The 24233-nt window shown below is 40.1% G+C and overlaps 1 protein-coding gene across 2 annotated transcripts in view; it reads right to left on the bottom strand.

The window, feature by feature from the left end:
- Window positions 1–2775: 2775 nt before the first annotated feature.
- zgc:63972 (protein CutA homolog) overlaps window positions 2776–24233 on the bottom strand; it is a 29949-nt gene continuing 8491 nt past the window's right edge. Inside the window, exons 2-6 of one of the 2 annotated variants that reach the window (XM_070552477.1) lie at window positions 20700–20848; window positions 20214–20273; window positions 14145–14190; window positions 14013–14062; window positions 2776–3270 (exon numbers count right to left, since the gene is read on the bottom strand). In XM_070552477.1, the coding sequence (XP_070408578.1) occupies window positions 3168–3270; window positions 14013–14062; window positions 14145–14190; window positions 20214–20273; window positions 20700–20848 (408 nt within the window). In that variant the 3' untranslated portion in view covers window positions 2776–3167. The remainder of the gene's footprint in view (window positions 3271–14012; window positions 14063–14144; window positions 14191–20213; window positions 20274–20699; window positions 20849–24233) is intronic. The other variant, XM_070552478.1, reaches the window with a different exon arrangement.

The raw sequence follows: 24233 nt of genomic DNA, 5'->3' as shown, positions 1-24233 counted from the left end.
TATTGAAATGTGTTCTTTTGTTGCTCAAAACATTTATGTCTTGATTAAACATGTAACATTTTTAATTGGCTAAGCATCCAGCTCTGCAAGGTAGTGAAGCAACCAGTGGTGACCCCAATGGCCCAGGGTGGGGGTGGGGTTTGGCCACCTTTTCAAAAGATTGTTGGTCGTGCTACTGCTCCCCAGGGGAAAGATTCCCCTCCACACTCTTCTTAATGAATCACATTCATATTCACAACCACTTTTGGAGCTCCCATCAGAATCCTTTGTGAATTTTTCCACTGAATGGCACAATGCCAGCATGAGAACAGCAGAAACACAAACTCATGATTTGGGTTTGGACATCTTAGTAAAATGAAAAATTTTGATAGTCTTACTGATTCAATACAAGTTTAAAGGTTGTTAAAGGGAAGGTATGAAAAATGCTAAACGGTGTGTGTATGAACACGCGCACACACACATCTGTATACACAAAGGTGGATGTAGGTCAAATATTCCTCCTGTTGCACAGTAGCCTTTATTATGTTTGTTAGACTTACTCACTGGAATGGACAGGCAGGGGAGAAAAAGAGCAACACAACAATGAACCTAAATATATACCCGTCAGAGAGGCTGCCTTCTCCATGACAACTCTTCTGACTCTGGTCCCGTGGCTCCCAGTGCCTCTTCCTCCTTCTCTGAAAGGAGGGAACGGCACGACCTGGTGCCCAGACTGCAAATACAATGAACCAAGCCAGTGCATGCTGGACCTCAGGGCGGGGCGAGGCATGTTGTCAACCTTATGGGTGTCTTAGTCTCTTAAGGTGGAGCACCTGGTGTCAGATTATATAATACCAGAGTTTTTACTGTATAGATTTATTTAATTAAAAAGGGGGAATAAAAAAGAAATACAATGAAAAACAACAGAACATACTAATCAACACAAAACCTTTGAACGAAAAGGAGCAGAAAGAAAAAATGTCTTAGTTACCTGAACCTTAATACACACAAAAAAAATCATGAAACACATTTGCATTCAAACAAACACGGATACAAATGCTTTACCAAAAATGAACAGAGCTCCAGTCTGAACTATCAGAACCCAGAAGGTGACAGGAGAAGATGATCAAGAACAACATGATGAGGATTTCAGTTACAAGAACTGGCAGGTGTCAGATTCTGGACCTGAATCTGAAGACTTGGACAAAGTTTGTAAGGAGACCTCGGTGTGTGTGTGATACAGGTAGAGACAGTGATGTGGCATGTAGCAATGCCAAAAAGATTTGTAGTTGCAGTAAGGGTGGTAAACATTCCATCTACGCGAAATCCATAGTGCCAAAATCCTAAGAGTCTAATGTTTCAGTCATTTTGGAAGGAAGGTTAAACTGAAACATCTCATATCCAGCTGGCTGCAGGGATCGTCAATTTTTCTCCTTGCCAAACAAAGAAGGGAGTTACATAACTACTGTGTACCATCAGCAAGTGTGGGGTTGTCGTGCCTCCAGGCCGGCAAAACTCTCTAGAGTTGTTTCAATTGGTTGCAGTAATCACATATGAGCACAGGATGTCATTTTTACATAATGTACCTTTAACCAGAAGAATTGTTTAAAAAATAATAATAATAAAAAGCTTGCTTTATGTGAGACAGATTTTGTGCAAAGACCTTCAAAAACATGTTTTTTTTAGGCCATAGGACTATTATAACTTGAGTTAAGTACCACTTTAATACATTTGTAGTGATGTCTAGCAGTAATGAATGCCTTGCAAGTCGTACTTGCGGTAGCTTCTACCAGCTGAGATGCTCTGCTGTTTCCTGGACAGCCTTCCCTGTCGTGAGTGAAGATGAGTCCATGAATGTTAAAGTAGCTTTCCGGAGTTTTCTCGTTTCAGAAACTATGTACGATTTTTCAGAAATCCGTAAATTGATTGTCTTATCATGCATCGTGATATAATGTAAGCAATACATCTTTTTTTCCCCATAAGCACGCCCCCTGCACTGCAGAGCTCTGCTCTCCAATAGGAAAATGAGTGCCGACCAGAACTAACCAATAGCGTTAAGACTACCGCTCACGTACTTCAAATTTAAAGACGTACCTCGGCTGATGCAGAGTTGATGAACTTTTCACAGACAAGTAAGTCTTTAAAATATAAATATATGAAAACACAACATGACATGAGAATAATACAAACTTAAAAACAATAAAACAACGTGTTTTAGCTCGGTTTGTTGGCTACAAAAGCACACTCATTAACAAGAAACGTGAAGTTACCATGTTAATAAAACAGAAACAGACTGTGTGATATGCTTGTCAGCCACTACATGGTGCCACTGGATAAGAGAAATACTCCAGAAAGAGACTTTATGTGACGTATATCTGTCAGACCTTTAAAAACAGGCATTTCACTGTCTATTTTCCATTAGAAGCTAACAAAAAAATAGGGGTCGGAGACTATTTTCATGCTCAGCTTGCACGGTAAACTCAGGGTGACCAATTATAATTAACTGTTTTATCAGTGAAGTACCACTTTAAAAAATAAAGCCATATCCCCATTAAATATGTAGTTCTTTGAAGAGATTATGTAAAGTCATGAGTCTTGCCAATGTCAATGAACATTCTCATAAGAATCTATAAACAGTGATTGTGAAAGACCTAGCATACCTTGGAGCAGTTGTCCACTTCCCTTCACACCAGAGTTTTAATCTCAGATTATTTTATGCTGAGAAATGACGTTATGTGTTTGAAAATACTGCTTAGATGAAATTTCCAGATTTTCATTGAAATCACACAAGCAAAGTCGGCATGTTTGGAACATGTATTACTCAGAGTTGGCTGACAGAGTTTTCCTTCACTGGACAATAACAAATAAGACTCACTCTGGTGTTATTTAGTTTTTAGAAATCAACAACACATGATAAAGTTTTCAGTAAACATATGAACTGTAACCTGTAAAGTGCTGGCATCTCGGACAGAAACTTTCATCAGGTCTGTCACAATAAAGTCCGCTGCACATGAAGTTGCAGTTTTAATGTTTTCTTTACATTGTTCACTGTAATGTAATTAAGTGATGTAAATGTCACAGAATTTAAATCTTTCTGAAGATTTCAGAATTATTCAAATGCAGTTGGATCACATGGCTGACTGTAACTGTCTGTTCACACTGAGAGTAGCTCTGATTTGAATCATCCATCAGTCGTCTGGAATGGCTTCATCCATCCACTTCATGTAGGCCGAGCTGCCGTCCTCCACTGAGAAACCAAGGACTTCTGGGTTTGCATAGGGATGGATGGTCCTTGAAAGAAGCCACAGAAGACATAATGAAATAATCGGCCCAGATCATGGCTCAATCTAACTATTACAGATTGTCATCTAAAAAAGAAGTTGTTGTTCTCAGTCTGAGTCAAGAAGTGCAACATGATACAAAAGGCTGACTGGCCACATATAAAAGGAAAGGTGTGGTATTGTTTTATAGTAAATCTTTTAATAAATAAAACAACGACTACACGAGTCTACAGCATTATTAAACACCGATTCAGTTTATCAGCATATTTTATTTTAGATATAATCAATCTATCCATAGTAAATGGATACGTACTGCAGGATTTCGATGTTGCTGTAATAGACCAATGTCTAACCTCCCATTTTTATCTAGAAAATAGTGGTAAATCAAGTTTGTGAGCATCTAAACACTAATGATCTACTTGAGGGATTTTAGCCCGGTTTTAGAGAGTATCACAGCAGTGAAACCGCATTAGTGAATGTTACAAATGATATTCTCGTGGCCTCAGATAAGAATCTTGTGTCTGTTGTAGTCTTGTTAGATCTCAGTGCTGCTTTTGACACAGTCAGAATCAGAATAAGAAAGGTTTTATTGCCAAATGTGCAAGAAATCCCAACATTAGGAAATTGCTGCAGTAGTTGGTGCAAATAGAAAGATAAAAAAAAGAAATAAGCAAATATAGGAAGTAAGAATATACTCATGATAAAATAATAATTAGAGAAACTGCTACTATATACACAGTGTAGGTACTGATCATAGCAGATCAGTTCAGGTACAAACAACACAGGGTCATGAGACTGGGACCAAGTGACTGGAGTGGGCAGTCCTAGGATTGTCATTCATCAGACCAACGGCAGAGGGGAAGGAACTATTCTTGTGATGAGAGGTTCTGGTCCGAATGGATCGGAGCCTCCTGCCAGATGGGAGCAAGTCAAAAAGACTGCATGACACGGGTCAGCTGTTATCCAACCTGCACAACTTAATGTCCTGGTGTACAGGTCCTATATGGATGGGAGTTTCCGTGGGTCAGAGATATTCTTCCCTAGCCTGACTTGTTGCTTCCTGTCTGTCAGGAAGTCAGTGATCCTAGTCATTTTTTTTGCCTCAAAAGAAAAATTGTTAATTTCGATAAAAGAAACCCATTCTGAGTTTCTTCACAAGATTATCTATATGGGGCTTGCAGGAGAGGAAGTCATCGAGCCAGGCACCAAGGTATTTGTATGTGTGGACCACCTCTATGGTATTTCCCTCAAGAGTGGTCACTGAGGGTGTACTTAGAGGTCTTTTTTTAAGAGTTAAGCCTGGTTTATGCTTCTCCGTCTGCGTCAGTGCGGAGACACGCAACGTCCTTGCGTAGGGCTCCGGCAGGCACGCAAGTACGTACGGAGTCGAGCCCACTTTTTTAAACATCCGTCGAACGAGACGGATTACGCAAGCTTGTGATTGGTCAGGACGCCGCTGTTGTTTACAGCGCCGCCATTGCAAAGAGAGCCGAGGATAACTAGCGGAAGACACGGAGAAGCTTGAAGAATACCTCACGAAAAAACTCTAAAAATATGAACTTTTCATCCTCCCGTGACTGGAGGAGTGAAAAGATGCGCAGCAAGCGTTTTATTTGTGGACAGAAATGACAGGAAACGTGGGTTTAGAGGTGGGGAGCGCATGAAGAGGTGGGAGAATGAGAGACAAATATGTCCGTGTTAAAATTCTCTTATATACACAAAAACACAATATAAACACACGATCTTGGACCGATACATGACAGGATACCACAGAACAGCGCTACGCCCTCTGTGGTCCTGCCAGGCAATTGCTTTGCAACACTCCCCAGGAGACGGAGAAGTATGAAAGCAAAATGCTTCCGTCAATCCGTGCGTGTCTGTCCCTTGCGGAGTTGACGGAGAAGCATAAACCAGGCTTTAGAAAACAACATTAGCTTAGTCTTGTCAGCACTGAGGACCAGTTTTAACTGCAGAAGTGTTAGCTGGATCTCATTAAAAGCTATCTGTAAGAATTCAACAGCTTTAGTGGGGGGTGTTCCAAAACAGTAAATGACTGTCATCAGCGTAAAAGTGCAAATTAGCATCCGACACATTTTGTCATATGTCATTATACATAATGAACAAGAGGGGTCCCAAGACTGAACCCTGTGGCACTCCCTTGTGGACACTCAAAAATTCAGAGGACAACCCATCACATGTAACATATTGAGTTCTGTCCTTCAAGTAGTCTGTGAACCATGAAATTGCATGTTCAGACAATCCAAAACAAAGGAGCTTTTGTTTTAAAACAGCATGAAGAGACAGGATCCAAGCGGGCTCAGCAGACACAAGCCAAAGTGACTGGACAATCCAGTCCGACGATGATGGAAAAACCAGTTCAGGCTGTCAGAAACATATAAAGCCAAGCAGACAACAGCAGAATTCCAGGAAGGGGCAGACAGAAATCAGCAGGACCACAGCCGAAAATGGTGAAAGCCTCTGTCCAGGCCAGCCAAGTTAAAAGTCTTCAGCTTGTCCAAATTGCTGCAGCTAGAGTTCTGATGAGAATTAAAAAGAGAGATCACATCCAGGGGCGGCGTTAGGCCTGGCTATTTGGGCTCAAGCCCCGAATGTTTTATGAAAAGCCCCGGATCTAAAACGTGGAAGTAACATGCAGTACCAAGGTCCAACAGAGAGGGAGCAGCTGGCAGTAGTTTGTATACAGCCTGCCTGAGCCTCCACCACTGAAGAAGCCCTTCAGCAGCCGGCTTCTTCTACAGTCTCTGCCTGAAACGCAAATGTAAAGATGGACATAAGGGCGTTTTTTAGACCAAAAGTAACACGACAGAACCCCAGCTTTGATGAGACTGGTGTTGACTCAGGTTTGTGAGTATTATTTGAAAATATTTGTTGTGCTGCTGGTTTGCCTAAAGTTAGCTGATTATCAGGTAAAGTTGTTGGAGAACGAACGTGGGAATATTTACTATCATCTCACACTAAACACCAACAGGAACAATACTCTGCCCTGAATATGCTTAGTATGTAGCTTCAGATTAAAAATTATGTGGTACAAGACAAATATATATGATGTTGACTAGTGTGTGTCACGTGTGTGTGTGCGTGCGCTAAGCCCCGGATCTTCTTCAGTCCTAAATCCGCCCCTGATCACATCTATCCTGTCTTAGCTTCCATAAATTGGCTGCCTGTTAAATTTAGAATAGATTTTAAGATCCTCCTTCTCACATATAAAGCTCTTAATAATCAAGCTCCATCATACATCAGTGACCTGATTGTTCCATATGTTCCTAACAAAGCACTTCACTCTCAGACTTCAGGTGTACTGGTGGTTCCCAAATCATCTAAAAAATAGGATGGGAGTCAGATCTTTTAGCTATCAGGCTCCTCTCTTATGGAACCAGCTCCCAGCTTTAGTCTGTGAGGCAGACACCTTGTCCATTTGATAGGGACTATGGTTAAATTCTGATTTTAAACGAATAAAAAGTAAATATGTATGCTCTCTACAAGCTGCTTTGTTTACAAGTCGAATTGCTCTCTTTTGAATTATAAACAAAGACTTTAAGAATATTTGTAAAAATATTGTCGATCAGTGTCGCGCCATTTCTTGTAATTCGAGTTGGCCGAGTTATTAGTGGATACAGTCCCAGACTAAACATGGAATTAATAAACTCTGTATTTGCATTTTGCATTTGAGGAATCAACAGGTCAATGTTAAAATCCCCACAGACAAAACACATTTTCTGTTGATTATATCATCATACATATCAACTATTTTTTCTTTAAACATTTCAGCACAAGATCCTGGTTTCCTATACATACAACTGACTAACACATTCTTAGACTTTTCCATTTGTATGTCCACAGACAACACACTCCATAATCTTATCCATAACTAATGTCATATCACCCACCAATCTACTTTGAAAGTTTTTATCAATATACAAAGCCATACCCCCACCTTTTTTGCAATCTCTACTTGTGGAAAACATATTATATCCTTCAATTTGAAACATAGATATCCTCCCTTCCTGGAGCCATGTCTCAGAGATTGTTATTACAGTAAATCGATGATTTGATTGCTTCAAACATTGCATAATCTTCACAAAATTTGAATTTAGACTTCTACAATTGAAATGTATAACAGATAATTTACCTTTTATAGTGACATTGTGTTCAAACTGGTCTTCAGTATAGTATTCACAATGATTATGTACTCTAGTGTAAAAATTGTTATCTGGATCAATGTCATCCTGCATATCCTGTAGTTTATACTCTGTGTAGTCAAACCTTTGCAATTGTAAATTTTCATAACTTGAATTACCAGTTCCTGTTCTTACTGTATTGAGAGTTGAATAATCCAGATTCTTCGTATATCTTCTTGTTGCATCATCCATGCGTGAAGTTGGTTGTCTTCATCTTGTTCATCCTTGGTGATCCACAGCAGACGTATGTCATTTGTATTGATCAAGTTCTTTAATATCTTTGATGACATCACTTTGCCTGCTCCGGGGGACCATTTAGCTTTATCAATACTTTGCAGTTTCTTGTCCAAGTGTCATGGATCTTCTTTTCTTTTCTCAGGATCCTTGCTTGCCTTGCGATTTCTGAGTTTCTTTTCGTAAGATGCTCATTTACATATACAAAAGAATATTTACTAAGAAATCACAATGTAGCCATATAATTAGAGCTGAAATGATTCCTCGAGTACCTCAAATAATTCAAGTACAAAAAATCCTCGAGTCAAATTCTCTGCCTCGAGGCTTCGTTTAATTCATGTTTAATTAATTCATGGCTTTGCAATCACCCGGGGTCATGTTTCACCTGGACCGAAATAAGTGACGAACATACACACACTGCACTGAATGCACACGCGAGCAGCGAATGTAACTTAACTTTCTCTTAAACCATGGTGGACAATGTGGACCCCGGTGGAGTGCGAAAGACAGAAAATGTCAAAGGTGTGGGATCATTTTTCACATCGTAAGGCAGAAAACATACTCCAGTTTAAAAACTGTAAAATGGATCTAGCCTACCACAACACCACATCCTCCATGCTGCAGCACCTGACCAGGAAACATCCACATGTAAATGTCACTTGTGCAAGCGGACTCAGAGCCTCTACAAGATAATGCATTTTAGCCTGTATTTCTATACATTCTGCAGACACTGTGTGACTTTTTCGTTTGTAGCACTTGGTTTCAGCTCACACTGTGCGTCTGATAGCAACACGTCGGACTAGGGCTGGGCGATTTTGCCCCAAAAGAAAATCTTCGATTTTTTAAGAAAAATTCGAGTTTCGATTCGATTTTCGATTTTTTCCCCCAATGCACTTAAAAAATGGCTGCAGACATCAGATATAGTGTCAAAAGTGCAACTTTATTGCTATGATTGTCCTCAAGAGTTAAAATGCGTAGAATCCCAAAACAAAAATTAAATGAGGCTCTGTCATTCAACAATTTCAAGCTTTAACCCAGGTTTAAACAAAAGTGCAACAGCTTCACAGTAGCTTAAATTTTCTGTTCAAGAAAACACATTAATAAAAATTTTGTAACATATAAAAATAAAATTACAAAAAAATAAAAATCTCAGTATATTGTGAATATAAAAATGAAACAAGCCTGTGGCAGACATATAGCCTGCTCAAAGAATGAACAAATCTGTAAACGTTTATAACAACAAAATATGTGCTTGTTAGATCTCTGAAAAACTGCATGCTCATTCTAAACATTTTTTGCAAGAAAGATGAGCCTGTCCACAACATCTGGCTTAAGGCAGGCCCGGTTGCAGGTAACTATTCCTCCACCCACACTAAATACCCTCTCTGAGGGGGCACTAGTGGCTGGAACAGAAAGATATTTTTTAGCCAGTAAGCTTAGCCTTGGAAAGTTGGGCTGATGAAGCTTCCACCATTCAAGAGGATCTGTGTCTGGCTCAATGTCTGGAATAAGTAAATACAGGTGCTGGCCAGTAAATTAGAATATCATCAAAAGGTTGAAAATATTTCAGTAATTCCATTCAAAACGTGAAACTTGTACATTATATTCATGCAATGCACACAGACCAATGTATTTCCGATGTTTATTACATTTAAATTTGATATTTATAGGTGACAACCAATGAAAACATCAAATCTGGTATCTCAGAAAATTAGAATATTCTAAAGGCCAATGAAAAAATGTTTGTTTCTCTAATGTTGGCCAACTGAAAAGAATGAACATGAAAAGAATGTGCATGTATAGCACTCAATACTTAGTCGGGGCTCCTTTTGCCTCAATAACTGCAGTAATGCGGCGTGGCATGGACTCGATCAGTCTGTGGCACTGCTCAGGTGTTATGAGAGCCCAGGCTGCTCTGATAGTCGTCTTCAGCTCCTCTGCATTGTTGGGTCTAGCGTATTGCATCCTCCGCTTCACAATACCCCATAGATTTTCTATGGGGTTAAGGTCAGGCGAGTTTGCTGGCCAATCAAGGACAGGGATACCATGGTCCTTGAACCAGGTGCTGGTGGTTTTGGCACTGTGTGCAGGTGCCAAGTCCTGTTGAAAGGTGAAGTCTGCATCCCCATAAAGTTGGTCAGCAGCAGGAAGCATGAAGTGCTCTAAAACTTCCTGGTAGACGGCTGCATTGACCCTGGACCTCAGGAAACAGAGTGGGCCAACACCGGCAGATGACATGGCACCCCACACCATCACTGACGGTGGAAACTTTACACTGGACCTCATGCAACGTGGATTCTGTGCTTCTCCGCTCTTCCTCCAGACTCTGGGTCCTTGATTTCCAAAGGAAATGCAGAACTTGCTTTCATCAGAAAACATAACTTTGGACCACTCAGCATCAGTCCAGTCCTTTTTGTCCTTGGCCCAGGCGAGACGCTTCTTGCGCTGTTTCTTGTTCAAGAGTGGCTTGACACACGGAATGCGACACCTGAATCCCATGTCTTTCATGAGTCTCCTCGTGGTGGTTCTTGAAGCGCTGACTCCAGCTGCAGTCCACTCTTTGTGGATCTCCCCCACATTTTTGAATGGGTTTGTCGTCACAATTCTCTGCAGGGTGCGGTTATCCCTAGAGCTTGTACACTTTTTTCTACCACATTTTTTCCGTCCCTTCGCCTGTCTGTTAATGTGCTTGGACACAGAGCTCTGCGAACAGCCAGCTTCTTTAGCAATCACCTTTTGTGTCTTGCCCTCCTTGTGCAAGGTGTCAATGATTGTCTTTTGGACAGCTGTTAAGTCAGAAGTCTTCCCCATGATTGTGGTGCCTTCAAAACAAGACTGAGGGACATTTTAAAGGCCTTTGCAGGTGTTTTGAGTAAATCAGCTGATTAGAGTGGCAGCAGGTGTCTTCTATATTCAGCCTTTTCAGAATATTCTAATTTTTTGAGATACCAAATTTGGAGTTTTCATTAGTTGTCACTTATGAATATCAAATTTAAATGTAATGAACATTGGAAATACATTGGTCTGTGTGCATTGCATGAATATAATGTACATGTTTCACGTTTTGAATGGAATTACTGAAATATTTTCAACCTTTTGATGATATTCTAATTTACTGGTCAGCACCTGTACGTCGCAAGCTCAGTCTCAATTTTTGTTTTCTCAGATTGTGGGTGTAGCGTGGTGGATGGTGCAGATTTTTTAAAGAAGGCACCAAGAGTCATTTTCTTTTTTGGCGGGGTGTTCTCTTGAACAGCTGAGGGACCAGCTTCCTCTGTGGTAGAGTTGCAGGGAGCAGAGATCTCAGACACCGCTCTTTTTTTGACAACTTCCAGTTTGCTTGCATCAATGCAGGTTGTACGGAACCTCGGGTCTAAAAGTGTGGCTATGTCCAAAAGTTCCTCTTTCTCCAAATCACAGTATTTACTTTCAAGGTAACGCATGATGTTAGCTTTGATTGTTTTTGTTAGCTCCAGATCTTCCTCCTCTGGCAGGAGGAGACTTGTTTTAAACAAATGCAGCACCGGTTTGATGCATGACACACTGACATATGACTCCCCTGACAGTGCATCAGTGAAGTCCTGGAGAGGTTTCACTGCTTTGTTGGTGGCTTCCAATACTTCCAAATCTTGCCACGTGGGAACAAGATGACGCGTTTTCTTGTCTGCACCCAGGACACGAGTTATTGCCTTCTCTTGCTCAAGAAAGCGCTCAATCATCTTTTGACGAGACCAATGAGTTGGGGATTCTGAGATCAAAAGATGCTGGGGAAGTCCAAGCTCAACCTGCACCTCTGTCATGTCTCGCCTTTTTTCCAGCTGTAGGAGAAGGCGGATACAGCTTTTTTGCAGACCCCTATGGCCCGATCGATCCTTGGATCCTTCACACCATTCTCTGAAAAAAATGTGAAAAGACATTTAGTACATTTTTTGTCACGCCAAGCTTAAACTGCATTACAATTGTTTTGTACTTTTATCATAATTTTAATAGCTGTAACACAGTTTAGTGCATAATGAAGATTAAGGAAAAGTCAGGTTTATTTATGTAACCCAGTCTGTGTGTAAACCAGTTGAAATATATACCATATTCTGGCTATTAAATTACAAGCAAACAGTGCTTTACAATGTACAAGTATGTGCACCTATTTATTTTTACACCAACTCTTACCTATAGCGTTGTGGAGTCTGTGGCCAAAACACTGCAGGCTGGGCCAGCTGTTGTCCTTAAGAGCTTTTATGATGTTGGTGCCACTATCAGTTGTCATGCAGACGAGTCGTTCCTCCAAAAGTCCCCAGGAGCTGAGAGCGTCTTTTAAGCCATGGGCAATTATTTCACCAGTGTGGTTGTCGGGGAAATACGCTGTCTGAAGGCAGATGCTGCGCAGAGTCCAACTAGTGAACCGTCAGACTCAGATATGGCTGCATCGTACGGCTGGACCACAGGTCCAGTGTGGCTGAGTAGAACTGCATCTCCTCCAGCTCACTGCGGATCTTTTCCCGGGTTGTATTGTACAGGTGAGGCAGAGCTACATCGGCGAAATACTTGCGACTTGGGACAACGTACCTCGCATCCAACAATTTCAGCAAATGATTAAAGCCTCGCTTTTCGACAGAGTAAATCGGCAGCATGTCTGTGGTAATATAAAAAGTGACCGCCTCTGTAATCGCTTTCCATCGTGCTCCGTTCTTGTCATAAGGTACACAGTTTGTAAAGCTCTCAGGAAGTGTAGTCTGCTTTTTAGCAGGTGTGCTAGAGGAGCCGCTGTCGCTGCGGAGCCGGCTGCACTTCTCCCATTCTTCGGGATGTTTATTCCTCAGGTGCTGAAAAAGATTTGTTGTACTGCTGCTTCCAGTAGCAACAGTTTTGAAACATATTTTGCAGCAAGTCTTCATCTGTGTTTCGTCTGCTGGATCAAAACCAAACCAGTTCCAAATTACGGAATTACTTGTGCCTTTCTTTGGAAGTAGTTCTCTGCTACACGCTGCCGCTGCCATGTTGTTTTGACTGTGTAGGCAGAGGCGGGCGGCGGCTGGCTCATATCGCGCTACGGCAACAAAACAAGGATGAAATGCGGAAAAGTCCGAAAAAAACTTTAATGTCAAAAAACTCGAGTTTGCAAAACAAAAATCGTTTTAAACTACAAAATCGATAAATAGATTAAATCGATTTTTTGCTCAGCCCTACGTCGGACTTAAAATGTGCTAAAACTAGCAGTTTTTACAACACGTCAGTCTTTTTACTGCGTTGTTATTGATGTCCGTTGTCCCTCGGGATTGTTGCAGGAGGACAGGTATTTATGAGTGGCGGAGGAAAACGAAAGAAAGTAAATAAATGTTGTGTGATCAGTATAATTTGACATAACCACGGCAAACATGCTTTCTCGACAATCCTTGTTAGTGTGAGAAAAAAAGTGTAGAAATTAAAACGGACGTGTGTTAATAGGGAAATAGCTGGCGAGCCATGTTTGCGCATGCGCCGTGAGCGGTTCTGGTGCTGTTTGGGCCGCAGCCGCTCGCTGTGCTACTTCAACAGTTATCCTCCTAGTTTTTGTCTGGCTAGCAGGCTAGTAGACTCTCACACGAGGGTAAAATCGGCTCAGGTTGTATACTTATGTTTTGCACAGACATGGGTTTACTGTGAAGTAAAGTTGAAGTGCTGAAGTTTTGAAAACTAATTTTGAATAAAACTTGAATAACTGGCAATTGCATGCTCATTTTAAGAGGTCTTTCATATTTTATAACATGTTATTTGATATAATGGTTTACAAACACAAAAGGGTAACTTATTAGAGTACTCGATTAATCGATAAAATATTCGATAGAGTACACCATTACAAAAATATTCGATAGCTGCAGCCCTACATATAATTACTACTTGGTATGTGTGTATGTGTGTGTGTGTGTGTGTGTGTGTGTGTGTGTGTGTGTCTGCTCTGTCCTCGATCCCCAGTGAGTCGTGGTGGATGGCTGCTTATACTGAGCCAGGATCATCAGAATGTTTCTTCCTGTTAAAAGGGAGTTTTCCTCTCCACTGTCGCTCCATGCTTGCTTAGTGTGAGGATTGCTGCAAAGACACTGACACTAGTCAGTGACTCTGTGCAATTTGCTGGGTTCCTTATAGGACACGTTTTAATGATTGGCTTAAAGAACTGACCTGTATTGGAATGTTTACCGTGTGAAGTGCCTCGAGATGGCTCTTGCCATAATTTGGCGCTATATAAATAAACTGAATTGAATCAGCAAAAAAAGTTGATTTGGGGGTGACTTACTCTTTAAAACATCGCAAACAGTACAAATACGATAGCTATGCAGTCTCTTACCTCATATATTCTACAACTTGTTGGATCCTGGATGTCTTTGTTCTCACCAACTAAAACAATAAAAACAAAGACAATCAAACAGGTTTTTTATTTCACCAACTCTGAGGACAAGTTGATCGTAACAGAGCCTACCATCAGGGTTTCACTTGCATCCTGGATCTCACCTTTCCAATAGTACCTAAAACAACCCAAAAAATGACAGGATATTTAAAAAACAGAAATCGTATTTTAGTGAAGTAGGCTACAACATATTGTATAATATTTCTTTCTAAATCACAGAGCTATGAAACTGCATTTTATCTTCTGTTTCTTCTTGTCTCACAGAAAATGAAGTCCATGAATACAGCACGCAAAATAACATGGCTTTATGCTGAATAAGTAATTGTCGCCTTGTTAAATAAACACCTGACTAACCCAATTATTCAAAAAGCTGAGTTCAGTTCAACTGACCACATCGAGGTCTGGTCACTGTCAGACCTTCAGGATTAAGAAATCACTTTTGACATATCTGACAACATAAAGTCCTTTGTTCCCTCCTCTCCATGATTGATGTCAAGTTGTTGTTATTGTTGTTGTTAGCCTCAAGGGCAACATGCCGATTATCACTTGTAAGTTCAAGTTCAAGTTTATTTATATAGCGCCAAATCACGACAAGAGTCGTCTCAAGGCATTTCACATAATAAACATTCCAATTCAGGTCAGTTCATAAAGCCAATCAGAAATAATGCTTCCTATATAAGGAACCCAGCAAATTGCATCAAGTCACTGACTAGTGTGAGTGACTATACAGCAATCCTCATACTAAGCAAGCATAAAGCGACAGTGGAGAGGAAAACTCCCTTTTAACAGGAAGAAACCTCCAGAGAATCCTGGCTCAGTATAAGCAGCCATCCTCCACGACTCACTGGGGATGAAGACGACAGAGCACGCACACGCACACACGCACGCACGCACACACACAAAGACAAAGTAATGTGCCTATAGTTATATTGTGATGTCTTAGTAAATATTCTATTTGGTGAAAGATGAACTTTATTGTATTTATCCTAGTGGATCTATAATTAAACGGATAAACTAGTAGTAGCACATCCAACGTCAAGGAAAGCAAAAAGTTATTATCAGGAGAGGGAGAATGTTTTTTTGTAAGTCGCTTTGGACAAAAGCGTCTGCTAAATACATAAACATAAAGTATGCTAAAGGATCTCAGAAAGCAACATCAGAACAACTTCTAAAGGACCGCAGACCTCCCTTGATTAAAAGTCAGAGGTCACAATTGTATAATTAAAAATCTTGAGCAAAACTAATCTCTGCAGAAATGTTCCAAGGCTAAAACCTCTGCTAACCAAGATGAACATGAAAGGTCATCTTGCATTTGTTTAAAAAAACAAAAAACAGCTTGATTAGATCCAAGAGAATGTTGATTTTAAAAGGGGTTGACATAGAAGATAATAAATAAATAAACCACCATTTTAACAGTCAAACGTGGTGGTGGTATTGTGATGATCTGGGGCTGCTATTCTGTTTCAGGGCCTGGATGAATTGCTCTAATATATGAAACCATTAATGGAACCTTCTGCTCTCATCAGAAAAGCATAAAGGATAGTGTTTGACCTCATAAAATAAACACCACAAAGCAGCAATCCAGAATTCTTTCAGGAATTATGTATGAATTTTTAGAAAACCAACAAAATGGTAGTCTGACCCTGGTATTTGAATTGAGGATTAGAACCCTAAACCAACCCTGTGATGTTTAGGAAAAAGCTATGTCAGCCATTACATATTAATCGAAGAAAAAAATTTTATAACATTTTTGACTAACTTAAAGTTTAAACATATTTTTTATTTTTAAGTGACAATCAAGTGTCTACAAATAATAATGATAAAAAAGAGCCAAGTTGAAGATAATAAAATATTATGGTGCAGGACATCAATGTCCACATATGTGGGCACAGGGTCTTAGGATGTTAAACATTTCAACAAACAAGAAAGGAGACTTATTAGTAGCAATCACAAACACTTGGTTACAGCCGGAGTTGTTTAAACTAATTTTCTGGTCATTTACATTTTCACATAGAGCTAGGTGAGTTTGGACAGCGGTTTTGTTTATGAAAGAGGCTGTTGGAAATGGGATGCAGCCCAGACACAGTGCCATTTCCTGGAAAATGAGTCACCCAAAAGGGTGGTAAAGGAAACTAGAAAATACATAAATAAATTGAGCTGGACAATAATCAATAGCCACGTTTTCATGTACCAAATTTCCCCAATCTGATTCAAATCTTGGTTGATCGGAAATCCCAAATCACTGTTTACATGGACACCAACTGAAATGATCCAACCGTGCTGTGAGTTTATATGCATCAAGCATTCAGTCAGGTTAAATAGGTTCAGCATGCGCAGAGTTGTCTTTCCTGGAAAAAAAATAAAAACTGTAAACACTAAACGTCATGAAACAAAATGAAAAAAATCTAAAACCAGTAAAAAACAATTTGTTTCCTGCTTCCTGAATCATTTAATCCATTTACTGTTTTTATATTGCTCATAGGCGTTACGTTTTCTTCAGTAAATAACTGCAGATTTGCTGCATTTTATTGTTGACAATAATAAAATATGGGAGGGTTATCCTTGTCTCTGCCTCTTTTTTTATAATTAAAGTTTTTATTATTTTCAGATTTTTTATAACATACAAGAACATACAAAAACAAGAGAAAACACACAAGCTTGTCTTCCAGTAAGCATAGATCCGGGGTCTGAGGGACTTCTATGCCAGACCAAGCACCCAGGATTTCCAGGACATCAGTCCAAGAGGGTAAAACCATAGAGCATTCCCAAAAACAATGTAGATATGTCCCTATTTCACTGTTACATTTCCAACACAAATCACTTGGCATTAGTTTCATTCTATGCAACCCGGTAGGAGTATGGTAGTATCTATGCAACACCTTGTACTGTATAAGTTTACTTCTAGCCTCTTTCACATATTTACCGCTGTCTGATAAGATATTTAGCCATTTTTCATTTGTGTATTCTGTTTCTAAGTCCCGCTGCCAAAGTAGTTTAATGCCTAAAGACTCCCCATTTTAACCATGATTAAACAGTTTGTAAAGCACCGAAGCAGTGTGGCGATGACTTGGCATTTTAATATAACCCAAAATATCATTCTCAGGAACTTCCTTAAATTTAGAAGTCACACAATGTCTCATTTGGAGGCATTTCCAAAAATGTCCTTTACCTTGCAATTTGTAAGTACGGGTAAGACAAAGTTTCCATCTTTATACAGATCTCCAATCTTACATATACCAAGTGAGTGCCACTGTCCCCAAAACACCGGTACTTTACCAATACAGGGTTATTCCAAAGAGACGCATACTTCTGGACATAATGTGAAAGCTTCAACATTTTATGTACCTTTGACCAAACCTCACGAGAGTGAATAATAGCCGGATTAGTTGTATTTATTTTTTGAGACAATTTGTGTTTTGGATCAAATGGTGAAAAGATATCAAATTCAATATTTAACCATTCTTGTTTTTCTTCATCTTCCTCCCAGAATTTAACTAGTTTTGCCATTTCAAATGATAGGTAATAGAGCTTTGGGTCCAAAAGTCCCAATCCACCTTTCTCTCTGGGGGCTTACAATTTCTCCATTTTTCTTCTTGCTCTTTTACCCTCCCACAAGAAATGTTTAACCAAATTTTCATACCTTTAAAAAAAAGTCCTGAGGAATAGAAATAGGTAGCATCATGAGCATATAATTGAGCTGGGGAGCTATAATCATTTTAATAATATTAATTTTGCCCCAAAAAGTCAATTTTAATGCCTCCCACTTTTCAAAACTTGTTTTGCCTTTTGACAACACTGGGTTCAAATTTAGTGAAGGCAGTTCACCTAGCTCTTAGCATAATTTAATCCCCAAATATTTCATGACTTTAGGTGTCCATTTAGATTTAAATTTCTCCACCATATGTGAATAGCACAGACCCGACATTGGCATAGCCTCAGACTTGGACCAATTAATTGTATATCCAGAAACTTGAGTAGGATTTTAGAGTGTCCATTAAATGTGGTAAAGATGTAAGTGGATTAGTCATCGTTGCTAGAATATCGTCTGCATAAAAAAGTAATTAGTGTTCAACTTGGCCCGTTCTTATACCTTTAATATCACTATTTGACCTAATACTCACAGCTACAGTTTCTATAAATATAATGAATAATAGAGGGCTGAGAGAACACCCCTGTCGGGTCCCACGTGACAAACCGAAAAAAGGTTAAATAATTCCGTTGGTTATAACTGCCGCCCTCGGCTCTTTATACCATATTTTAACCCAATTTATAAATTGTGACCCAAATCCAAAGTTTGATAAAGCAGAAAAAAGAAAACCCCATTCAACTTTATCAAACGCCTTCTCTGCATCCAAGGAGAAGGCAGCTACAGGCTCATCTTTTGACTGACTCAACCACATTAAATGCAGCAGTTTCCTGACATTATCCACTGAAGAACGGTTTCTCATAAATCCTGTCTGGTTCAGGTGTATGATATCAGGAAGGACGTGTTGTAAGCGCAGGGCTAACACCTTAGTAAGTATCTCACAATCTGAGTTCAACAAACTAATTGGCCTGTAATTTCTTGGATCTGTACTATCCCTGTCTTTTTTTTTTTTGGAAATCAAAGAAATCAGTGCTTCGTTAAATGTAGGAGGTAGTTGGCCTCTTTCTAAAGATTCTTGGAATACTTTTTGTAAAACCGGGGACAGAATGTCTATATACTCTTTGTAATACTCGGCGGGAATGCCATCATAGCCTGGAGATTTTCCCCTTTCCATTAATGAAATCGCTTTTCTAATTTCTCCTTCTGTTATTGGACCCTCTAACAACTCTGGCTGTTCCTGAAGCAATCTAGGTAGACTGAGTCTAGAAAAAAAATAATCACACCCTTCCTGGCTCCCAGCATCAGTCACCATGGATGCATATAATGTTTCATAATATCGCTTAAATACATTATTTATATCTTTTTCTGAGGTTACCAAAGAATTACCTTGTTTAATAGCAGGAATACTGTTCGAGTAATCCTCCTTTTTAACTTGTCTCGCTAGTACCTTCCCCATTTTTTCACCTCCCTCATAAAATGTAGTTTTTAATCTAAACAAGGAGTATTCCACTTTCTTATTATATATTTCATTTAACTGAAACTTAAGCCCACAGATGTCTCTATAAATTAATTCGCTATACTGAATAGACAGAATATTTTCTCTCAATTTAATTTCCTTCTCCAATTCTTGAATCTCAAGTCTCTGCCTCTTGATCAGCTGGTCCGCGGGTCTGCTGTGCGCAGTGCGGAGCGGGGATTCAGACTCATGTTTTATCACTGAGCTCTGTTGTGGCTTATTATTAATAAAATGTGACAATCAGCTGAAACTGTTGAGAAAAGTTGGTTCAAACTAAATAACAGATGTTCAGAAAGTTTGGAAGCCTGTGTTCACCATGTGTTAATAAACCGAAGCGCATCCCATCTGCGTTAACATGCTTTTACACAGATAGTCGCCCAGGCCAGAATATTTTCTACTCAACATCAGCCTCCTTAAATCCAAACCAGGTCAGTTTAACCGATGTTACCCTGTCTTCTTTACGAGCACGTCTCCGCCCACCTGCTGCAGAAACAGCTGCTACGTTCACAGAAATGGGGATCCGTGCTGCAAACTAAGCAATGAATCTGCGTATTTCCAGGACAGACTTGAACATGTTTGTCAAATGATTTGTGCAATAATCAGATTTTTATTTTACTTCCACAAAATGCAAGTTCTGGATTAGACAGTACTGAAACGGGGACCGCTTGCCATTAAATTTAAAAGCCGTCGTTCATTAATTAGATGTCATTTTTAAAGTCAGGCAGTCCAAATGCCAGCAGGGGGGCTCGCTGGCCGTTGCACACATGTGCAGTGGGCATCATTTTACTCCTAAAATCCGAATGGCTGTGTACATGTACGTCAATCGGAATGATGATCGGACAAAACCACCTTTCTCAATCGGATTGAAATTTCATTCCGATTGGGCCGAATCTGATCAGAATATTCCGACTGACATGTTTAAATGCAGAATTTCTGATCTGATTGGGTGTTCAATCCGATTAATTGTGTCCATGTAAATGTGGCTAATGTGTCATGTAGGCAAACGTGTATTAAAAAGTAGTAGACGCTTTGTATTTACATGGTAGAGGTCTTGGAGAAAATGTTAACACTGGCTGCTAGATGTTTTTCCATGACGGCTCTGAGGAGGAAAAACAGAAAGAAAAAAAAACAGAAATGAAAGACAAAATATTTTTCATCGGCATGAAACTGAACCTTCATGAGTACGTCTTGACAAAAAAAGGTAAAAGGGAATCGTAGAGTGAAAGCACGAAGCTCTAGTTGTGTATTTTGTACTGTTTAGAGTCTCCCAGACAAAAACACAAAAACACTGTAAACTGGTTCTGAAATCTATCAAACCACTTTTAAAATAAAGCTGAACACCAAAGCTAAATCTTCAAATGAGCACAGATATTAAAGTTATACATTTTTTGGGAAAACACCTCATATGTTAAACTATAGCAGTTTAAACGTTATGCACAAAAGAAGAATTACAAAGTTCTCCTTTATTTTTAAAACAATAAATCCCTTAAATAATAGACACACTTTTGGCCATCAAGTCCTGTACCTGCCGACATCCTTCGCTGTCTGCACATTGGGACTGTTGATGAGCAGGACAGAGTAGTGACCTGGGACGTAGCTGCCGGTTATGGCTGCGTGAAGCTGGATAGCAAGGGACCTCAGCCCAGGATACACGGACACAGTCAGGACCAAGAACTGCAGGACATAAAAGGAGAATTTCAAGGACTTCAGGAACTTTAGGACATACGAGTCACACAATTTTTTTTCCTTATTAAAGATTCCGCCATTCAAATATTTCACTTGTTACAATCATTTGGTGAACGTCAGAATTTATAGTAGAAGCCACATTGCAATCCTGCTTAGTCTGCCTGATGGTAAAAGCTGGAAATTGTCATTGGGTCTTTCATTATGTTTGCGAGAAGTGATGCACCAATATGAAAATTTCGGGCCGATACCGATATTAAGATCACCGTTATGGCCAATAACCAATATTTGCAGATACCAATATACAGACATTAATGCTTCTAAAATCAGAAGATTTTGTAAAGAATGGAAATTATTAAAGCTGAATTTAATACGTACACACAACATAATTATGTACACACACCACACACATTTACGGTTTTGAGATGATTACATTCACCGTCACGTGACTAAACAAATACCCATCACCCACCCCTCACCCTCTGAAACAAGCAAACAAATGGAAAAATTATGGAAAAAATTTTGGTTGTTAATATCGGCCTGGTTTTACTTATCAAACCAATTCGGATCTGTAAAAAAAAAAATCACTAACATCAGACGATACCGATATTGATGCCGATATATTGTCCATCCCTAATTGTGAGTGTTGTAATTGTGTCATCTGGCTTGAGCAAGTAGAACGGATGATACGCCGTAGAGATTAAGCCTAGTTTATACTCCATCTGCTGCGTTTCGGAGACATGTAGCACCATTATCTACGGTCACAGGGACTTACCTACAGGCTCGCAAAGACAGACGGGAGTAGAGCCCAACTCTCTTATTCGTCGAAAGAGACAGATCACAAGCCTGTGATTGTTTAGGATGTTGCTTCCTTTAACTTTGTCAACAGCACCGCCATCCCCCTCAAAAAATAAAACGAGAGCCAAAAGATATCTAGCGGCAGAAATGGAGCAGATTGAAGAATGTCTCTGTTAATATGTGTGAGTGCAAACTTGCTGGTGGACGGAGAAGTCTAAACTAGGCTTTAAGGAGGGAATTTCCTCACTGTGGGATCAATAAAGTCAATTCCCGTGGTACTCAATAGATGGCCCGTGGGCTGAACCCCCTCTTTGTGGCCCCCAGACCACTCCCCCACCCCAGACCAGCCATCAACATCATAGGACTTTTTTTTAATGTGGCCGTCAGCCACATATACAGGTCCTTCTCAAAAAATTAGCATATTGTGTTCAGTATTCTCTGTAATGCAATAATAATAATAATGCATTGAACTTACAGTGGGGTAAAAAAGTATTTAGTCAGCCATCGATTGTGCAAGTTCTCCCACTTAAAATGATGACAGAGGTCAGTAATTTACATCATAGGTACACTTCAACTGTGAGAAACAGAATGTGAAAAAAATCCATGAATTCACATGGCAGGAATTTTAAAGAATTTATTTGTAAATCAGGGTGGAATATAAGTATTTGGTCAATAACAGAAATTCAACTCAATACTTTGTAACACAAACTTTGTTGGCAATAACAGAGGTCAAATGATTACTATAGGTCTTTACCAGTTTTGCACACACAGTAGCTGGTATTTTGGCCCATTCCTCCATGCAGTTCTTCTCGAGAGCAGTGATGTTTTAGGGCTGTCGCCGAGCAACACAGACTTTCAACTCCTTCCACAGATTTTCTATGGGGTTGAGGTCTGGAGACTGGCTAGGCCACTCCAGGACTTTCAAATGCTTCTTACGGAGCCACTCCTTTGTTGCCCGGGCGGTGTGTTTGGGATCATTGTCGTGTTAGAAGACCCAGCCACGTTTCATCTTCAAAGCTCTCACTGATGGAAGGAGGTTTTGGCTCAGAATCTCACGATACATGGCCCCATTCATTCTTTCCTTTACACGGATCAGTCGTCCTGTCCCCTTAGCAGAAAAACAGCCCCAAAGCATGATGTTCCCACCCCCATGCTTCACAGTAGGTATGGTGTTCTTGGGATGCAACTCAGTATTCTTCTTCCTCCAAACACGACGAGTTGCGTTTATACCAAAAAGTTCTACTTTGGTTTCATCTGACCACCTGACATTCCCCCAATCCTCTGCTGTATCATCCATGTGCTCTCTGGCAAACTTCAGACGGGCCTGGACATGCACTGGCTTCAGCAGCGGAACACGTCTGGCACTGCAGGATTTGATTCCCTGCCGTTGTAGTGTGCTACTGATGGTGACCTTTGTTACTGTGGTCCCAGCTCTCTGCAGGTCATTCACCAGGTCCCCCGTGTGGTTCTGGGATTCTTGCTCACCGTTCTCATGATCATTTTGACCCCACGGGATGAGATCTTGCGTGGAGCCCCAGATCGAGGGAGATTATCAGTGGTCTTGTATGTCTTCCATTTTCTGATAATTGCTCCCACAGTTGATTTTTTCACACCAAGCTGCTTGCCTATTGTAGATTCACTCTTCCCAGTCTGGTGCAGGTCTACAATTATTTTCCTGGTGTCCTTCGAAAGCTCTTTGGTCTTGGCCATAGTGGAGTTTGGAGTCTGACTGTTTGAGGCTGTGGACAGGTGTCTTTTATACAGATAATGAGTTCAAACAGGTGCCATTAATACAGGTAACAAGTGGAGGACAGAAAAGCTTCTTAAAGAAGACGTTACAGGTCTGCGAGAGCCAGAGATTTTCCTTGTTTGAAGTGACCAAATACTTATTTTCCACCCTGATTTACAAATAAATTCTTTAAAAATCCTGCCATGTGAATTCATGGATTTTTTTCACATTCTGTCGCTCACAGTTGAAGTGTACCTATGATATAAATTACTGACCTCTGTCATAATTTTAAATGGGAGAACTTGCACAGTCGGTGGCTGACTAAATACTTTTTTGCCCCACTGTATAGAGCGCTTTTCTAGACACCCAAAGACGCTTTCACACACTCTCACATTCACACACTGCTAGTGATGGTAAGCTACTTGTAGCCACAGCCGTCCTGGGGAGGTCTGACAGAGGTGAGGCTGCCAATTGGCGCCGTCGGCCCCTCTGACCACCACTAACACAGGCAAGTTGGGTGAAGTGTCTTGCCCAAGGACTCAACAACTGATAAACATTAGACTTTCATATATATTAGATTCATTACACACAACTGAAGTAGTTCAAGCCTTTTATTGTTTCTAATATTGATGATTTTGGCATACAGCTCATGAAAACCCAAAATTCCTATCTCAAATAATTAGCATATTATGAAAAGGTTCTCTAAACGAGCAATTAACCTAATCATCTGAATCAACTAATTAACTCTAAACACCTGCAAAAGATTCCTGAGGCTTTTAAAAACTCCCAGCCTGGTTCATTACTCAAAACCGCAATCATGGGTAAGACTGCCGACCTGACTGCTGTCCA

The sequence above is a fragment of the Nothobranchius furzeri genome, chromosome 6, assembly GCF_043380555.1.
Source record: "Nothobranchius furzeri strain GRZ-AD chromosome 6, NfurGRZ-RIMD1, whole genome shotgun sequence".
NCBI lineage: Eukaryota > Metazoa > Chordata > Actinopteri > Cyprinodontiformes > Nothobranchiidae > Nothobranchius > Nothobranchius furzeri.
The sequence above is the reverse complement of the archived record's forward strand: the minus strand, read 5'-3'. Positions and strand labels throughout refer to the sequence as shown.